Source organism: Hemicordylus capensis, chromosome 1, assembly GCF_027244095.1.
Source record: "Hemicordylus capensis ecotype Gifberg chromosome 1, rHemCap1.1.pri, whole genome shotgun sequence".
NCBI lineage: Eukaryota > Metazoa > Chordata > Lepidosauria > Squamata > Cordylidae > Hemicordylus > Hemicordylus capensis.
This window is the reverse complement of record NC_069657.1, coordinates 3734517-3754683: the sequence shown is the minus strand read 5'-3', so window position 1 is coordinate 3754683 and position 20167 is coordinate 3734517. Positions and strand designations below refer to the sequence as shown.

The 20167-nt window shown below is 48.4% G+C and overlaps 1 protein-coding gene across 2 annotated transcripts in view; it reads right to left on the bottom strand.

Moving 5' to 3' along the window:
• Positions 1–20167, bottom strand: part of MDGA2 (MAM domain containing glycosylphosphatidylinositol anchor 2) — a 528709-nt gene that overhangs the window by 23247 nt on the left and 485295 nt on the right. For both annotated transcript variants that reach the window (XM_053283953.1, XM_053283954.1), the window contains exons 11-14: positions 18262–18439; positions 8592–8612; positions 3362–3517; positions 2880–3038 (exon numbers count right to left, since the gene is read on the bottom strand). In XM_053283953.1, the coding sequence (XP_053139928.1) occupies positions 2880–3038; positions 3362–3517; positions 8592–8612; positions 18262–18439 (514 nt within the window). The remainder of the gene's footprint in view (positions 1–2879; positions 3039–3361; positions 3518–8591; positions 8613–18261; positions 18440–20167) is intronic.

Genomic DNA, 20167 nt, shown 5'->3' with positions numbered 1-20167 from the left:
TCCATGTGGACATAAGAAGAGCAATGGCCCATCCAACTCAGTGCTCTCTGTTCTGAGGATCAAACTACATGTAGAACATTTGTACGGAACCTTCTGTGCTTGTTTGTCCAACAAAAACAGCCCATGTTGGGCCGGGTTGGGTGGGTGGGCTTGTGATAGAGATCTCCATTCCCTGATGTCTGTGAAGCCACCGTATCTGGCACTCAGAGGTCTACCGGCTGTGAGTAGGAAATCTGGGCTGGTAGTTATATTTTTGTTCAAAGAAATGGATAGATCCTGCCTGCTTCCTGGATAGATCCTTCTGGACACCTCAGGACATGCTCAGTCACTGCCTTGGCTGCTGTGAATCCACCCAGAGACCAGGGAGCTATGAGAGACGGTATCGCAGGGCAATCACATGGTCTTGGCATGCAGATGGTAAAGGTAAGCAGGGCACAATCAGCCCACTTTTGCGATCATCGCGGGCGATACAATAGAGAGGAGGCAAGGAAGTGTCTGTAAGTTGTCAACCTGGCAGTGTAGCTTAGAGCTTAGCAGAGTGTGAAGACCTGGAAGTGTTATAAATAGTGAGGGATAAAGCTTTACTGTGGTTTGTTACACAGAACCTCTCCGCTTGAAGGATTATCTTTTAGAAAAAATTAAATTATAAAATCCCCAAAGAACATTCTTAGCAAAGTGAATACGGCAAGTGTGATACTTGTGGCATGTCCGTTTTCTAAGGCGGCTCGCCTCCTGCATTCGGTGGAGGGAAATACTTGGATTTCTTGACAATGTGGGTGCTTCTTCCTCCCGGGGTGGGTCTGGATCAGGCACAGCAGCCCTGGATGATATGCACTGTGCTGAGACTCCTAGTTAAGGGTTAGCTTGGGGTCAACACAGCAGCTGGGAGTGATCACAGTAAGTCTCCTGCAAAGGAGAAAGGCCTGGAGCTCAGTGGAAAGATCCCATGTTTGCCTGCAGAACGTCTCAGGCCCGCCTTCACCTCAAGTTAAACTTTTATAGGGAGAGGACTAGGAAATGCTGCTCTCTGCTGGGGCATAGGGCTGTGGCTCTGTGGCAGAGCATCTGCTTGGCATGCAGAAAGTCCCAGTTTCAATCCCGGGTAAGGCTGGGAAAGACTCCTGCCTGAACATCTGGAGAGCTGCTTCCAGGTAGTGTAGACCAGGGATTCTCAACGTTGGGTCCCCAGATGTTTTTGGACTTCAACTCCCACAATCCCCAGCCAAAGGCCACTGGGGCTAGGAAATATGGAGTTGAAGTCCAATAACATCTGAGGACCCAGCGTTGAGAATCCCTGGTGTAGACAATCCTGAGCTAGATGGACCAATAGTCTGTCTTGGTCTAAAGCAGCTTCCTGTGTTCCTATGTAGCTGCTTTATATATAGATGTGTGGGGGGGACGGGGGACGTTGGGTTGGCCAGTTTATTCCCAAAGTGATGTAAGCACAGTAGACATAAAACAAGCTACAATCTTTCAAACGTTCATACCTCTTGGCTGCAAGAGCTTTGACTACTGGTGACTGAAATTTCGGCCATTGTTGGCTCAGCTGCAGAAGGGTTATGGAATGTTTATGAACATTCAAGCTACTCAGAAGTGCAGGATAACAGTTGATTAGAAGGCTATTTTATTCTATAAGTATGATCAAAAGTGGGCATTCCTCAGGCATATGTTTAGCCCACACTTCCTACTCACTAACCTCTCAAAATGAGAATTTTCTCTGGAGATGAAGCTAGATGTTGACATGGAGAAGACCAGTGGCAAAATGTGTTAGGCTCTTCTCAGTGCATGCCCCTATATTGGGCCCTGGAAATGTGGAACTGATGGCCAAAATAGACATTACTTTAAATACTTTGCTTGGCCTTCTCTATTTTATTGTTAATGTGAGCAGCAGCTGTGATTGCTCAAATGCAATCACAGAACCCTGGTGGGGGGAGACCTTCCTTCCTTCACACATGGCCCCAATCCAGATCACACCCTAATGCAGTTTACAAAAAACCCAAGCAAACATGGAAAGCTGAACAAAGGTTGACATCCAAACTAAATTACTTAATAGTATTAATCTAGGGTTACTCTAAAGGACTACAGAATTTCCTTAGGCCTTCCACTGAGAAATTTAGCCAGCATGTTAGCCCATCTATTCTGGTCCTGAGCAAGATTCAAAGGTAGGGTGAGAGTCATCTTCTCCATTGCCTGCAGAACATTTGATACTAGGCTTGTTTACACGACTGTTGACTGGGTAGGGCAAGCATCCTACCCAGCTGTGGGTGCTCTTGATTTTCAGTCATTTTGGTCTGAGTAAAAGCCAAGGTAGGAGGCAATGAGCATAAGCCCCAGCTGGGTAGTTCAGTTTCTCCTCCTACCTTGTTCAAAAGCTGGGAATGGAATCTGGGCACCCTTGTTTTTCCGATGATCACACTCCTGGCAGGGATGTGCACGAACTGTGATTCAAAGTGTGATTTGCAGCACATCCCTGGCACCTTTAAAATGGAGGAGAGCAGGTACATACCTGCTCCTCTGCTGCTTTCTGCCACTTCCTGTATTGCCAACGCTCCCCCCAGCTATCATCGTGTGCCGGTGGCGCTCTCCCCAGTTGCTCTCGCATGATGCCAGCACAAACATGGCCTCTGCACATGCACGGTGGCCATTTGTGTGGTCAGCATGTTCACAGACCACGCAAATGGCCACCATGCACGTGTGGAGGCCATGTGCGTGCCAGCGTTGAGTGAGGGTAGCTGGGGAGAGCGTCAACGGTGTGTGGTGACAGCTGGTGGGAACAAGCCTAAGGTTTATTATTTCAATGGAGACCCTGCCTTTCTTCCATCATGGGACTCAAGGTGGTCAGTAGCAGTGCAAACGACTGAAGTGTGGATTCTGCTCACCTATGTGCTGCCCATACATGTTGTAGTAGAAACTGAAGCAATACACAGTATTAGTGGCTCCGTATGGGTTTTTTGGGGGGATGCTGAAAACTGGGCTGATCAGTCTGGCTCGGTCTCCTTCTTTCCTGGGACTGGATGCTTCGATGTACATGAAGAATCCTAGAAGAAGGAGAAGAAAGAAAAGGTGGACCACTGAGATGCCACCACACTTCAAGCCAAGGCCACCCTTCTTTCTGTGCTTGCTGGAGCCCATGGCAGCTAGAACCCTGAAATCCAAATCAGCCGCCTAACATCCCGCCATCCTTGTCAGCGGCTGGGTTTCACACAGAAGAAGCTAGTTCTGCCAAGGAAGAGCCCCATACTTTTCTGTCTGCCCACAGTGAATACTGCTGGACGAGGGGCCTTCTGGAAACCAAGCCCAACTGTGCCCAATTTGTACCCCCAACTCTTTCACTGCGAAGGCCAGCCGTGGTTGCTTTTACCTTCCTTTGAGCCAGACCAGTCGGTGCTGGGTCCTGTGTTTGGGGTGTACTTTGTGTCTCGGTTGATAATGTTTTGTCTTGTCCAGTCAAAGTTGTCCTTTTCATCTTGGGTGAATAAACAAATGTTGCCATCTTCAAAGCTACAGTGGAATTCTCCTGCCAACAGATTGACATCACATTCACATGAGTCATGAGGTCAATATATAACCCATAAAGTCCTAAACAGCTTAAGCCCAAGGTATTCTTGGGCTCAATGTCTTCTTTGCCAGGAGCCTCACCAGCTACTGAGATCATCCGGAGAGGCACGTCTGCTCTTGCCACCAGCAAATCCAGTGGCCATGTAGGGACTGGCCTTCTCTGTTGCCGCCCCAAGACTCTGGATGCACTCCCCATAAGAGCCTCCCCATCTCTCACAGAGAAGAGCCTCCCCATCTCTCACAGCTTTTGAAAAGTCTTTTAAAGATGCATTTATTCACCCAAGCTTTTTAACAGTACTGTGGTTTTAAATTGTTTTAATGTTTTAATTTTTGCTTATTTTTTTTATGTTGCTGTAGACGTATGTTTGGGGCTGTGTACAAGCATAACTAACTAACTAAAAAAAAATCTATGGTGTAATACTTTTTAGCCCTTCTCATCCAGGGTGCATGCAGACCACCATGATCATATCTCCACTCGCCCCCATTCTGGGGACACAGAATTCAGTGGTCAGTAACCTCTAACAGAGCTTTCCCTTGGAGCTGCCATTACACTTCACTACTGTCCAAATCGAGGCTGATATGCATCAGGGGAAGCTTCATGAAGCACCACGGTAGCTAGCCCATGACTGCAGATCCTGCTTGCTCCTTAGAAGCTCCAAGGAAATGGGAGAGGATGCCCTCATTCTCCAGCCACTGGCTCCTTTGCCCTGCTACATCTTTGCCTCCTGTGGGGCACACGTAGAGTCTTGCTTGCCTTGCAGGGGAGAAGTGTGGGGCCAGAGGGGGCAGTGGAGGAACAGGGTGGGAGGCACAGTGCCTTAAGCCTCCCCTGATGCCTCATCACTTTTATTGCAAGCTTGCACAACCCAGAATTGGTTGAGCTGGAAGGGACTTGGGAGGGGACTTCACCCAACCCCCTGCTCAGGACAGGAAACTTGTGACCCACCAAGCCAAAGGCAGCCCACCAGCTAAGTGGCAACTACTACTACTGAGAACCCCACTCCTCCCTTTTGCCAGTCCCAGGCAGGCAGCAAAAAATGAGAGACGTATAGAGCCTATACAAGTGGGGTGTGTGGCATGCATTTGGCTTGGGGGCGGGGCACACTGGTTGTGCAGGCCTGTTTTAGATGAACAGGCCTCTATGATCTGGTAGGCCTCCAGGAGAATGGAGCTCTTGCTTCCCAAACATGGCCATCTTTGACTTGTAGCATGGCCTTGGGTATTTCCTCCCACCCTGGGGAGGAGTGCCTGTAAAATCAGCTGCTTTTACACACCATACGTGCCCTCCCCAGAATTTGCATTGCCTGCCCCCTTCGGGCTCATTGCCCCCCTGCCCTCAACACTTTGCAGTGGTGCCATCCGTGGTCTCTTCCTGGTCAGCTGCCATGACAGAGCACTGCACATGATGCACACAGAAAGGCCCCCTGAGGCATTTTGTTCCTGAACTGGAGCTATTCGATTCTGGGCTGTTCCACATATTATGCAATCTGGGTTTTCCACTGAAAACACTCTCCGGAGGGAGCTGCAGAGGAGTGTCCCCCATCCTGACCTGCGTATTTTCAAACATCTGTTTGTTGCACTCGTGTCCCACTGTTATGTGTACACTCAAAAAAAATAAATACATTTTAATCTGTTGCACGCTTTTGAATTGTGGTAAATTCTTAACCTGCTGCTTTTATACTTTTGTTACTTTATTCACTGTGCTGTTTAAATTGTGTTTATGGTTTTATTGTTAGCCTCTTTGGAACTTGGAGCTAAATTGAAAAGTGAGCTACAAATCTCCGAAATGAATGAATGAATAAGTAAACAAATCAATGCATAGTAACATGTGAAAGTGGGTCTGTCCTTGGAGCAGTGAGTAGAAAGATCTGCTGCATAATTGAATATTTATTGTAATCTTTGTCAGCAATCTTGAAACTGAAGAAATAAATGAACACGTGACCGCTGGAGAGAGTGAACAGACAGAGCTATGATGTCTGGCCCTTGGCTTATTGAGTCCAGCTTGATCTGCTCCAGTTGGCAGAAGTTCTCCAAAATCTCATGACGAGAGAGCTAGAAGAGATCCTTTCAACTGGAGAACTCAGGAACTGAAACTGAGACTTGCTGCATCCAAAGGAAGAGCTATGCGTACTCCTCGAAACCAGGAAACTCTGGTGAGGGGGCTTGAGGTTCCTCCCGCAAGAGCATGGACCCTCCATTAGTACAACACATTGAACAAATTGGCCCAGTTTATACATAACATGGAGCCGCGGGTCCAATGGCTCCTCCTGCTCTCCTGTATGTAGTCAGGAGCCTGCAGAGAAGTGGGGGAGCTGGCTGTGAGGGCTTCCTTCTTCACAGAAGGACAGCCTGCACAGCCAATCGGGCTGGAGTGAGGGAGGATCTTCCTCCCTCCACTTTGGCTCTGTGGGGCCTAAACTGCATTGCCAGAATTTGTGCATAATGCTGGGACGGCAGAAATGGAGTCTGCAGTGGCGAATCTCTGCTTTGACCAAAGGTCAACTGCAGGCCGCTTAACCCCACAAACTCCATTTTCCTGGATAAGGGTGTTCAGATTTGGCAACTGGAGGCAAAGGGTCCTCCAGTTTCCTGTTACATATGGACTGGGCCATTCTTTGCCCATATCACCTTCCATTTCAAAACCATTCCCATAACTTTAAAAGGGTGCGTTTGCGCTCGGAGGGTTTTTATTTTATTTTTTAAAACCTGTATCATCAGACTAAAAAAATCAAACATTGCTCTTCCTTTAACAAAAGTCCCAGTCTCTAAATGGGATTCGTCTTTTTAGAAGAGCTTGGCAACTGGCAACAGCCAGAAGAAATTGGCTACAGTCACAACAAACAGATAGATAAATGTGGGAAGAAACACTGAAGGAAGCGGCAAATGGCTGGTGGGCATCAGGGCACTGGGAGCGGCTTCCCTCTCTCCAGCTAATAGGGATGTGCACGAATTGCTTTTTTTGATTCGATTTGCACCTGAATCGAATAATCCCCTATTTGTTTGGGGTCTGAAATTGAATCTGGACAGCTGGAACAGGGGTGATGTGTTTTGTCCACAAATCTCCTGAAAGAGGTAGATTTGGGTACAAATCCGTTTGTACCCAAATCAATTTGCACAGACAGCAGGCGCAGGCAGTGGTTCTCCCGGCAGCAAAAAGAGGGTGAAAAAAAATTCTCTCCTCTCTTCCTCAATCAGGAAAGCAGGAACAAAAAGCAGAGAATCAGGCAGGCAAGGAAAAGCAAAGCTCCTCTGGCTCTCTCTCTCTCTCTCTCCTCCCATTAGACAGAATGGTGGCTGGCTGGCTGCCTCCGTATGTACATTTGAAAATCCCGCCTTGGAATTCCTCCCACCCTTGTCCCTTCTTTGACCCTTCCCCTAGCCAATGCGGAGTCAGTCACCCCTGGCAACACAAGATTTGAATGGAAACGAGCCAATCTGGAACCAGGGGAGAATTGCCAGCCAATTGTTGCACACTGTAAGTCACCAATCTAAAGCTTGGGAGAGCAGGATTTTCAAAAAATTTCCTGACACAAAATGGAGACAGCAAGAGAGATCACCACAAAATGCAAGTCTGAATCTACACATTTTTCAGGTCCGAAATCGGTTTTGTACCCAAATCTGGCCAGAGATATTTTTTTGACCACAAATCACCCCAAACAGGTTGATTTGGAATCGATTTGCACTTCCCTACCAGTTAATCCACTAAACCATGGGTTCTCAAACTTGGGTCCTAGATGACCCCAGATGTTGTACTACAACTCCCATGATCTCCAGCACAATGGCCTTCAGAACAGTATTACTAAATGGTGACATTAAGTGCAAAAAAGTTTTGTCTGCAAACATATTACATTAAATTTGCATATCAATGCTTCAAAACAAATGCTGGGCATCAGGAGTGTATCAATGATACTGAATCCTGAGGGCACAACAGGACAGGCTTAAACTGGCAGACTAGTCATTCCCTCCCTCTCTCTGGGGACCGATAGTTCTGGGAGAGGTGGCTGCCTAGAGTACTCCAGCAGAGAACTTTCAGCCTCTTCACCAAGCTACAGTTCCCAAGATTAGGAACATAGGAAGCTGCCATATACTGAGTCAGACCATTGGTCTATCTAGCTCAGTATTGTCTTCATAAACTGCCAACAGCTTCTCTAAGGTTGCAGGCAGGAATCTCTCTCAGCCCTATCTTGGAGATGCTGCCAGGGAGGGAACCTGGAACCTAGATGCTCTTCCCAGAGCGGCTCCATCCCCTGAGGGGAATCATATGTCAAGTCTCCCATTCATATGCAACCAGGGTGGACCCTGCTTAGCTAAGGGGACAAGTCGTGCTTGCTACCACAAGAACAGCTCTCCTCTCCTCTCCAAGGAGGAGAGGAGAGCATTCCTTGCAAGGAATGCCAAGATTCCTTGCAAGGAAGTGATGGCCATGGAAGTGGTTTACAAATGTGTCATGTAGATCTGCTCCAAATATCTTCAAACAGATGTTGAACAGGCGAATAGCCAAGAACAGAACATGGAAGGATTGAACTAGAGAAATCCTGGGGAGGGGAAGGGTAATTGCCCACACTCCTTGCCATTCTGGGGGATTTCTTGTCCAGAGGGATTAGCCTACAGAGATTCATTCAGTTCTGTAATGGTGTGATGAAGACCTCAGGATCAACTCTGGGATGGCCCACCTGAGGCTCTCCAGCTGTTGCAGGACCACAACTCCCATCTTCCCAAACTGCAATTCATTGCAGTCCAACAAGAGCTGGAGAGCCTCAGGTGAGTTACTCTTGCCCTAACTCCTGTCTCCTCCACAACTGACATGAAGTCTAAGGACCTGGGGTGGCCTTTGTCTGTCTGCATCCTGGGAGAATCTCGCTTCTCTCCTGCTCCTCTTTTCCTGTCATTCTCTTCTTGTCTGCTCCGCTGCTGTGCAAAGGGAGATGGCCATTTCCTTCTGCTTATACCGTAAAGCACTGTGCACACCACTGAGGCTATCTTAGTAATAACGAGTTCTAATCAACACTGAGACAGGTTTTTCAACTACTTACGTAGGTGAGGGTTCATTGGAGCTGGAAGAGAAAGAGAGACAAGGTGTTAAAATGAATAGGGTTCTCTGCACACACCAAAGCTGAGAGATGTCCTCCCTTCAACTTGGCCTTTCCTTCCCAAGTGGAAACTCAAGGCAGCTGCAAAGTATCAACGGAAAGACAACCAGGCTTGGCTGAATCCTGCTTGCTGTTGGCCCAACTCACTCACTGGTGCTTGAAGCGGCACACAAAGTGTGCTGAGCAGCTCAGCCTCTCAGCCCAGATCACTGCTTGCTTCTCACCCGATCACACCGCCCTCCTCATCCTCTCCTTTTTTAACATTAAATATCACTTTTTGAAATATTGTTGTTTGCTCAGCACCATTGGGATAGAGTAGGAGGCCTACCACTAAACAGGCATGACATGTATTTATTCAATCCCAGTGGCATTTCTCCCTTCCTCCAAAGAACTCAAGGCATTGTAGAAGGTAATTATCCATCATCTAGATGGTAATTTGTCTTGACCACAGCCCTGTGAGGTGGGCTAGGCCCCCCCGTGAGTGGGGAACTGGACCCATATCCTCCTATGCCAAGCCCAGCACTCTCCCCACTGTAGAACTCCCGCTCATGCACCGGAGAAATGCTCACAAGGTCCAGAAGGTGTTAGAGGGCTTAAAGAACCCCTCTCTTTCACGATGACCTATTGGTCGAAAACATCTTTTGTGCTAAAAAGAGAGATGTGATGTGAACATGTGTTGACCCCAAAGTATTTGGTTTGTGCCTTCCAATAATGGATTTAAGCCCATCACACCCAAGAGCCACCTGGGAGCCCAGGAGTGGCTCATCCTAATGAGCGGGGGGGGGGGGTTGTCGAAGGAGGCACAGCTGCCTCTCCTGCTTGGAGCTTCATTTGCTCCTCTCTCTCCCATCTCGCCCCACCCCAGCATTGATGAGAGTTTTGTGCTGCCTGCAATCTGGCCATTCATCAGGTAGAGCTGGGTGCAGCTCTACCTGATGAATGGCCAGGCTGCAGACAGCACAGGGTGGGAGAGAAGAGCAAATGGAGCTCTGGGAAGAAGAGGCGGCTGTGCATCCCCACCGTGGGCGTCCCCTTCCCCGGCTCCTTGGAATAAGCTACTCCTGAGTGAGCCACATAGGCTGGCTGAAATGTGACTTACCTAAAGCTCTTTCAAAAGCACTCTTTGAGTCGGCTGCATCGCCGTCTTTACACTCCTTTATCTACAAAGAACAATCGGCGGCTCGCTCCCTGTGTAGTTTTCCAGGGGAAAATGTAGTCAATTATTCAAGATCAGCCTCCCTGTGTTTGCTAACACAATTACCTCTCATTTGCTGCAACATGTTCATTTTGGGCATTCTTCTGACTCCCGGTGAACCGGAATTGCTGGGAACTGTATTGAGTCGCACGCGCTTTGTTGCCAAACTTCAGGGCTTTTAGAGCAACTCTCATTAATGGCTAGCCTTGAATGCGGCAATATTCACAGGGTGCTCAGTGCGATGGCCGCAGCCAGGCGAGCCGGTTGGCAAACAAGAAGCAGCAGCAGCAGCTCCTGGCGAGTGACAGGAGCAAAGAACCCCCCTTGGGCGGCGGTTTGCTATTTACATGGCCCAGGTATTGACAGCACAGGGAGGGGAACCGGAAAGCCACAGAGAATCGCTCCGGCTTCTGGCCACCATTTTGTCCCTGTCTCTCCAGCTTCGAGTGGTGTGTGGGAGGGACGGAGGAAGCAACATCGGCCATGGCAGGGAAACGATGCGTGATGGAAGGAACAAAAGCTGGCAGTTGCAAGGGCCACTTCTAGGGAATCTTCCACAGTTCTCACTGATGGGGTTGGTACCACTCAGTCGATTCAAGTATTCGGCGTGGGAGAAAGTGTCTGTCTGCCGTTAAGCTCCCCTCGCTTGCATTTGTTCACTTTGTTTTTCATCCCCATGGCAATGAGAAGAGGCAGGAAGGTGCTCCAGCAGCCAAGGGATGGAAATCCTGATGCTTTCACTCGTGCCTGCTACAGTCCCAGGCAGTGTTCCCTATAACAGGGATCCTCAGATGCTGTTGACTACAACTCCCAGAATCCCCAAGCAAAAGCCACTGCAGCTGGGTATTCTGGGAGTTGTAGTCAACAACATCTGGGGATCCCTGTTAGAAGGGACACTGGTCCCAGGGAAAGCTAGTTCTCTGTCATTTCCAGAAAACTTCTGCATTCCCATGGCTCCCTGCAACGCAGGAAACTGCAGACAGGCTGCTGCTTTGCCCTCCCTGCTGTTTCTTGGCTTCCCCCCCTCCCACTCAGGATGCTGTCCCTTCTCTGCACCTTCCTTATGAGGCAAAGCTGCAGCATCCGGGGCTTTTCAGTTGGGAAAAGAGGCGACTACGGGGAGACATGATAAGAGGTGTGTGAAATTATGCATGGCTCAGCAGGAAAATGCTTGACTTAATAAACAGAAGGTTGCTGGTTCAAATCCCCACTGGTATGTTTCCCAGACTATGGGAAACACCTATATCAGGCAGCAGTGATATAGGAAGATGCTGAAAGGCATCATAGGAACACAGGAAGCCTATCGTCTTATACTGCGCAGGAGGAGGCAATGATCAACCCCTCCTATATTCTACCAAAAGAAAACCACGGGGCTCTGGAGTTGAAATCAACTTGACAGCACACTTTACTTTTCCTTAGAGAGAGTAAACAGAGGAACATTTTTCTCCCTCTCTCACAACACTAGAACCAGGGGCCATCCCATGAAACTGAAAGCCGGGAAATTTTTTTCCCGGAGGACAGGTCTATCAACGGCTACTAGTCTGGTGGCTTCAGCCTGAGAGGCAAGACGCCTCCAAATACCAGATGCAGGGGAGCAACAGCAAGAGAGAGGGCATGACCCTCACCTCTTGCCTGTGGACTTCTCAGGGGCATCTGGTGGGCCACTGTGTGAAACAGGGTGCTGGACTAGAGAGGCCTTGGGCCTAATCCAGCAGGGCTTTTTCTCAATGTTCTTACGTTATGCTTCATTGATTGCTAGCCCTTCTGGTAATCCTCCCTGAGTGGTACGTAAGCATAGCAAATAAACACATTAACTCACTAACGATAAGTCAAAGCTGGAGAAATTAATTAACGTATACTGGAATTTTTTCTGTGTCTGCCCAAATGGAGCAGCCTCAGCACTACCACCAAGAAAGAAGATGATACCTGGCTGGCTATCAGGTTCTTTTGCAGTATTGAGTCAGTGGAAATTCAAGGGATTTTATAAACGTTTACTAGGCAAGATTTCAAATAAAAGGCAAGATGAAAGCTGAACTATTTACAACCCACTTGGCACTCTGAGCAGTCATTTTCCCTCCTCTCCTTTTTTGGGCCTGCAGCCAAAGAGCAATGCAGCAGGATATTAATATTCTCAATCAAGTCCTAATTGCATGTACATCAAAATGACTCATTCTCCAAAAATATGTTGCCGTTTTTAAAAGCTGAAGCAGCAACACAAATACACCCCATTCAGATTAACTGAGTGGTGAGGTCAATCTGGTCCTGGATGGGGTCATATTCTCCCAGAAAGACAAGGTTTGTAGCCCGTGGGTGCTTCTGGACTGGAAGCCATCCTTGGAGGCACAAGGGGCAGCGTTGTGTAGAGGGGCCACCTACCAGCTATGGCTGATGATACACCAGCTGTGACCTGACTTGGAAAAGTGGGACCTGACCTCAGTCACTCATACTTGGGTGATATCCTGATTGGACTACTACAGTACACTCTATGTGGGGCTGCCCTTGAAGATGGCTTGGAAGCTTCTGTTGGTCCAGAATGCTGCTGTCTGTGGGCACAAGTTGCTTCATCTATATTACACCTATTCTGTGGCAGATTAACTGTTTACCAGTCTACTTCCAGGGTCCAAAGAGCTGGTCTTGGAATATAGGAACATAGGAAGCTGCCAGATACTGAGTCAGACCATTGGTCTATCTAGCTCAGTATTGTCTTCACAGACTGGCAGCAGCTTCTCCAAAGTTGCAGGCAGGAAGCTCTTTCAGCCCTATCTTGGAGAAGCCAAGGAGGGAACTTGGAACGTAGATGCTCTTCCCAGAGCAGCTCCATCCCCTGAGGGGAATATCTTCCAGTGCTCACCCTTCTAGTCTTCCTTTCATATGGAACCAGGCCGGACCCTGCTTAGCTAAGGGGATAAGTCATGCTTGCTACCACAAGACCAGCTCTCCTCTCATGACCTTTAAAACCCGACATTACTTGGGACTGGGGTATCTGTTGAATTGTATTCACCCATATGAACCTGCCAAGGCCCTCTGTTCATCATCTCAGGCCCCACTTTTGACTTCGATTTGTCTGGCGGGGACTAAAGACTCGGCCTTTTCAGTGGTGGCCCCTCAGCCTTGGAATGCTGTCCTGGAAGAGCTTTGCCATGCTCCCTTCCTCACAAGTTTAAGAAACATTTGAAGAAGGCCCATCTTTCAGAGAGGCTTTTAAATGTTTTATCTGCAGTTTATATACCTGATGGGTTTTTAACTTTCAACTTTTAAATCTGGCTTTAACTGAGTCTTGTTTTTAGTTTTTTAAAAAAATGAATTCTACATGTTACTCCTGTTTCCTCTGGTTTATTGACTTCGCTGTTCTGCTGCATTCTCTTCTGCCTCCCTGCTCTGTCCTTGTCCCTTCTGACCTCTTCTGCATCCTGTCGGGCCCCTGCAGCCCGAGACCGAGGTCCCTGCGTGAAGGATAGCCCTGCCAGGGCAGAAAGGGCCAGGGGTCCCTCGACTTCACAGCTGAACTGTGTCCAGCCTGGTGCTTACAGAAACCCATGCTCGGGGTTTCGGCCTAGGAAGGCAAGAGCACCCCTTGCTGTTTGTCCCCAGAAATTGATATTCAGAGACACACACACTGCCTCTGGACATGGAGGTTCTTCCCAGCTCCCTTGGCTAGCAGCCACTCTCAGATCTCTGGCCCACGAAGAGGTTTATCTCCTCCATCCCAAGCACTGCAACCTCTTCGGCTTTGGGAAGCTGATCATGCCAGCGCGCAGGTGCTGGATGTCTGAGCAATCGGAATGGGTGAGCCAGAGGCCAAAAGAGGGAGCAGAGTTTCTTTTCAGCGATACAATAAGCATCTCTGATGATGTGCCTATATAATGCTACTCCGCCCCCCTCTTTAAAAACGAGGCAGAGGGAGATAGTAAGCATTCAGTGAAGAAAACCTTCAGCTCCTTGCTGATAACGTTTTCATTTCTGGCCTTTGAAGAAGTAGGATCTGGCCAAGAAAGGTTTATGCTCCATTAATAAAATTAATTGGTTTTAAAGGTGCGACTGGAATCTGACTGTCAGTGACTTTTAGCCAGCAGTGACAGCTCTGAAAGAGGAATTGCCCTCCAATCTCAGGCTGCAAAGAGTGACCGAAGTCCTTCGTGAAAGATGTCTAAATCCTGTAAAAGGCAAGTTTACCGTTGTCTGTTGCAGGGACTGCCAGCCTTGGGTCCCCCGATGTTGCCAGACTACAACTCCCATCATCCCCAGCCACAATGACTGAAGATTAAACACCGTTGTGACTCGGGATGATGGAAACTGTAGTCCAACAACATCTGGGGACCCAAGATTGGAACATAAGAGCTGCCCTGCTGGATCGGGCCCAAGGCCCATCTAGTCCAGCATCCTGTTCTTTGGGTGGCACTAGATGCCGTGGGCAGCACCCCTGGAATCCATGAGACGGGTGAGTTGGGCCTAGCTCAAGTTTAATACATTTCAGCAGGACTCCGTGAAGACGAAGTTGGTCGGGAAGCTGCCTTATAAAGGAAACATGGGGGACTGGAGCCCAGCTTTCCCTCCCAAGGGCAGGGAGGCTGGTCTTGAGGTAGCAAGCATGAATGGTCCCCCTTGCTAAGCAGGGTCTGCCCTGGATTGCACCCCTTAGGGCAGGGATTCTCAACATTGGGTCCCCAGATGTTATTGGACCTCAAGTCCCATAATCTCCAGCCTCAGTGGCCTTTGGCTGGGGATTATGGGAGTTGAAGTCCAATAACATCTGGGGGCCAAACGTTGAGAATCTCTGCCTTGGGGGATGAGGCCGCTCTGGGAAGAGCACCTGTATGCTTGCTTGCAGAAGGTTCCAAGTTCCCTCCCTGGCAGCATCGCCAAGATAAGGCTGAGAGAATCTCCTGCCTGCAACCTTGGAGAAGCTGCTGCCAGTCTGTGTAGACAAGACTGAGCTAGATGGACCCATGGTCTGACTCGGTAGAAGGCAGCTTCCTATGTACCTCATGGCAGTGAATTGAGAGGGGGTACTTAAATCTTCTGCACACTGAGTTCCCCCTGCAAATGCTCTCCAGTAGTTTCTAATGGCTAGCGCCCTCCACCTGAGTTCTAGAATGAAAGCTAAGCCTGGCTGTGGAGGAAACCGTCAAATGTGGGGGTGGAGGGAGGCATTTGCAGGGGAGAAGCAGCACAGGGGAGTCACCCCTCCTTCCCTCCCCCACTCGGCAGTCTCGGCCGGCCTCCACATTCTCACGGTGTTGGCAAGAACAGCTTGGTCACCGGTTTGCTAAGAGGATGGCTAGTTAAGCCCTCTGCTTGCCTCAAAGAGCTGACTTGCTCCTCCCAAAGAAACAACACGGCCAGTTCTTCTTTTGGAAAAGACCCTTAGCAGAGACTTCTGAGAAAACACAGCAGTGACAGCAGAAGAGGACGGGTCGTTTTTGGATTGCTGCTAACTGGTTAAGTAACAGGAAGCAAAGCATAGAAATACAACTGACTATGTTCATAATGGAGGGAAGTCGGTCCCCCAAGCATCTGTGTTGGGCCTGCTGCTTTTTAATTTGCTCAGAAATACCCCGGAGACAGAGGTGAGCAGAGAAGCGGCCAGATGGGCAGTGGACAACAAGGTGTATAGGAAGAGGACAACCCACGTGGGCTGCAAGGAGCTCCAAGAGAAGCCCTCCAAGGTGCGTGAATGGGCAACACCATGGCAAACGAGGCTCGGTATTCGGAAGTGTGACGTGATGCACCCTGGGTAAAGATTCCTAACTTCACATTGATGATGGTGGAGTCTGGCAGGGACAAATCAGAGCAGAGATCCTGTGGTTGTGATGGAAATAAGAATCCGCTCAGGGTGAGGTAGATCTATAAGCAGCAAATTCCATGATAGGAACTATTAGGAAAAGAACTGAAGATAAGGAAAAGGAAAGGTTGTGCTGTGGAGTTGGTGTGGTCTCCTGGTGACCACAGAGCCATGTGGTTTTTTTGGTAGAATACAGGAGGGGGTTGACCATGGCCTCCTCTCGCATAGTATGAGATGATGCCGTTCAGCATCTTCCTATATCGCTTCTGCGCGATATAGGAGGTTCCCATATTCTGGGAAAGACACCAGTGGGGATTTGAACCTGCAGCCTCCTGCTCTCTAGGCAGGTTGCTTCCCTGCTGTGCCATTAAGTGGCGCCTGAAAATAAGACAGTAGTATAAATAATTTCCTTTCTAGGCAATATATAGTGTATCTTGTCATGCGGTGTCCAGTTCTGGTCACTTAATCCCAAAATGGATATTGTGCTCCGAGGGGGATAACCCTATGCTAAGCAGGGGCTGCCCTGGTTTGCATTTGAATGGCAGACTACATGTGTGAGTGCTGTAAGAAGGTATTCCCCTCGTGGGATGGGGCTGCTCTGGAAAGAGCACCTGCTTGCTTGCATGCAGAAAGTTCCAAATTTCCCCCCTGGCAGCATCTCCAGATATGGCTGAGAGAGACTCCTGCCTGCAACCTTGAAGAAACTGCTGCCAGTCTGTGTAGACAATCCTGAGCTAGATGGACCAAGGGTCTGACTCGGCATAAGGCAGCTTCCTATAATGCAATGAGCTGGAAAGGGTGTAGAAGAGGGCAGCTAACATGGTCAAGGGGCTGAAGCACCTTCCTTACGGGGAAAGGCTACCATGTGGACAGTGAGCAAATGCCTCCGCCTTCCCTTCCCCAGAAACTGCCCTTGGGGCTGGGGAGAGAGAGTGAGAGAGGCAGGTGACAGGTAAGCGCTTCATGAGCAATTGCGCGATTGCTTTCAAAGCTTTGAGGATGTGCATACGTTGGTTTAGAACTCATGCAAAACCTTGAGGGCAGGGGCGTAGCAAGGTTGGAGCGGGCCCAGAGACAAGATTTTAAAATGCTCCCCCTCACTGAAGCTCAGCTCATGAAGTAAAGAAATCTTAAATGAGGCTGAATAGTGGTAACAAAAAGCAGAGTAAAATTTTATATATCTATATCTATATATATCTATCTATCTCCTATGTGCCACAATAGCACATCATCCTAATTTTTTTTTTTTTACGGTTTTTTAAATTGTGGACGATGCAAGACCTGCTGTTCTGGTATCTCCAGGTCTTAACACTCACATCAAATTCAGAGGATGAATACAACTGAAGGAAGCCCAGGTGGGTGCGCAGCTGGGGGAGTCAGTCATGTGACTTGCCTCGGGGGGGACCCCAAAGGCAGGGGGCCCCCAGACAACCGTCTCCCCTTGCCCTATTATAGTTACGCCCCTACTTGAGGGCTTGTGTGGTGGGCAGCAGAAGAGATGCTCATTCATCGCTATTTAAAAGCTAAGACAATGGATGGAGGAGGAGCAATTTATCAATGACCACTAGATCAGGGTTCACAGCAATTAAGGTCACACACTGTTCTACTTATGAATGGGGGAGAGACTCCTATTCATTGTATTGAAACAGGCTAAAATCTTAAAAAATATATAAAAAATAAACCATAAACCCCACCAGCTTGTGACTCCGGGGGGGGGGGCAGGGCCATACCTGCCTTGCACTCAAACCTACTTTGGTGCCCAGGCACCCCAGGGACTAACTACCAGGGAGGGGTAGTTGGGGCATCCTCAAATAGCCATTATTCCCTATGGGGGGAAAAGCAAAAAATTGATCTTCAAAAAATCATCTAAAATTGCAGAAGTGTCTGATTGCCTTGGGGTTTGGTGGATGTTAGGAACCCAGGGTTGCCTACCACCCACCTTGGGTTTGTGCCCCTAGGTGCTCTGCATAGGGAATAATGGGCCAGTTTGAGTCCCCATTATATTCTATGGGGAAAATGAAAAAAAAAATTGAAAAACATTCAAAAAATAATCTAAAATTGCAGGAGTGTCCGATTGCTTTGGGGTTTGGTGGGTGGTAGGCACTACCATCCACCATGGGTTTGTGCCCCTAAGTGCTCTGCATAGGGAATAATGGGCCAGTTTGAGTCCCCATTATACCCTATGGAAAAATTCAATAAACCTTTTCAAAAAAATCATTAAAAAGCAGGAGCGTCTGAATGGTTTTGGTGGTAGTTGGCACCCATGGGTGCCTACCACCCCAACCCAGTTTTGGAGGCTCAAACCTTCAAACTCATTCAAACAGGTTTGAATAGAACCCAGCTCCATTTGGTTCAAACTTAGATCGGCATTGCTGATTCAATGCCCTGTTTGGTTTGAATTGAACCTTAGAACCGAAACGGCTCAAGTTCGAACCTGTTTGCACATCCCTAACTACAACCAGTGGAACTGAAGGAAGACAGCCGCCCCCTGCCCCCCAAGTTTCTGCTTTCTGAGATGGGCCACCGAGCTTGTACTTCCCACCAGTACTTGGGAGGTTGGAAGGCAGCAATCTCGAGGCTCCTACCCCAACAGACCTGCTCTAAAAAGGGGGCCTCAAACAATGAAGGCTTCTTACTGCTGTATTTGATTACTCGAATGGTCGAATCACCATCTCCAAAGATGGTGACGGGCGTCAGGCGGACTTCGTAAGCTTCTGGCTTGATCAGCTCAGTCAAGTTGTAGGTGATTAATTCTCCTTTCTGGATCTTCCCATTCATAGTAATTTCCTGCTCCCACCAGCGCTGCTGGCCAGCCTAGAAGGAGTTACAAAAGGGGAAAAAAGAGGTTATAGCTTTGCAGGCACAGGAAGGCCCATCTAATGCCCTTCAAGTCTTGGGAAAATAAACACACACTGGGCTAGTTCAGACATCATGTGGAACCCCGGAAAAAGTCAGGCTCTGCACAACATCTCTGAGCTGCAGAAATGTGTGCTCCTTACTCCCATCCCTGCATGACCACACACCTCCCTTCCAGGTTAAAAGATGTTGAGATTGTTTGTGTCATTCAAAGCCACCAATCTTGGTTTCTTCCAACCAACTTGCTTCTGTATCTGTAGCCAAGGACTGAAGTGAGTTACAGAGCTCTTCAGATTCCACCCTTCCCATCCCAGTCCTAATAGCTGGCACCATGCTAGCGATGCAAGTTGCAGGAATGGAGAGGGGGAGGGAGATTGAGGGAATTCTGTCCATTTGCCCAAGGGCTGCTTACTTATGTCTACTCTTATTATTTATTTATTTATTTATATTTATTATTTATGCGATTTCTATACCGCCCTTCCAAAACTGGCTCAGAGCGGTTTACACAGTTGCACCATAATGGCCCCTATTATATTATATTATATTATATTATATTATATTATATTATATTATATTATATTATATTATATTTTTATTTGATTTCTAAACTGCCCTTCCAAAAATGGCTCAGAGAAATAATAAATAAATAAATAAGATGGCTCCCTGTCCCCAAAGGGCTCACAATCTAAAAATAAACACAAGATAGACACCAGCAACAGTCACTGGAGGTCCTGTGCTGGGGGTGGATAGGGCCAGTTACTCTCTCCCTGCTCAATAAAGAGAATCACCACGTAAAAAGGTGCCTCTTTGCCAAATTAGCAGGGGTTATTATATACCTGCTTTGTGACCATATCATCACAGAATCAGTAACACAGAGGAAATGAGTCCAGCAATGCTGAAAGTATAGCTACTTATGTGGCTGCATCATGATGGATTATATTTTAAGAAAAGCAAAAGAAAGAACCAGAGAGAAATAATTGGTGACTGGAGAAAACATGCAGCAACAGGGTTTTGAAACTGAAAAGCCAAGCAGATCTAAGAGGGGAAAACATGCCCTGCCTGTACAGCCCTGAACCAAGGGCTCAGCCGTTCTTGCAATGGGGTGTGTGTGTGAGGGGGGGGCCTCTCCATTCTTCTAGCATGTTCCTTTGCGTGAAGGCTGTCCCCTGGAACAGGGAGCTTCAGAAAGGAGCATGTGGGTTACCACAATGGGATCAGGATTATTTATGTCCTAGCAAGACCAAGGACATCCCTTCACATGTCATCCGCTCACCCACCAGCTCTCTCTCTCAGTGGGAACAAGCCTCTACAGACGTGTCCAGCAAAGTCACGTCTTTCCAGTTTGAAAGTTGCTCCGGTGACTAAGAGCAGCAGCAGGAGAGAGGCCGCTCTCCCAACGGATGTCTGTCTCTCCCTTCTTCCAGGAGGAAAATGGGCCCTGCACCCTCCAGTCCCATTGGCACCCGACTGAGCCAATACAGCGGCACCTAGTTATGCAAGTAAGGCAGAGGACACTGCCCAAAGGGTGGGGAAAGAGGTGGTTGTTCACACAGGAAGCCAGCGTGTCAGAAAGAGGACCAGGCTGGTCACGAATGGGGCCATAGGGCAGTGGCAGAATGTGGGGTTTGCAGTTGCAATCCTTGGGATCTCCAGTTCAAAGCAGCAGGTGACAGACGATGAGAAGGA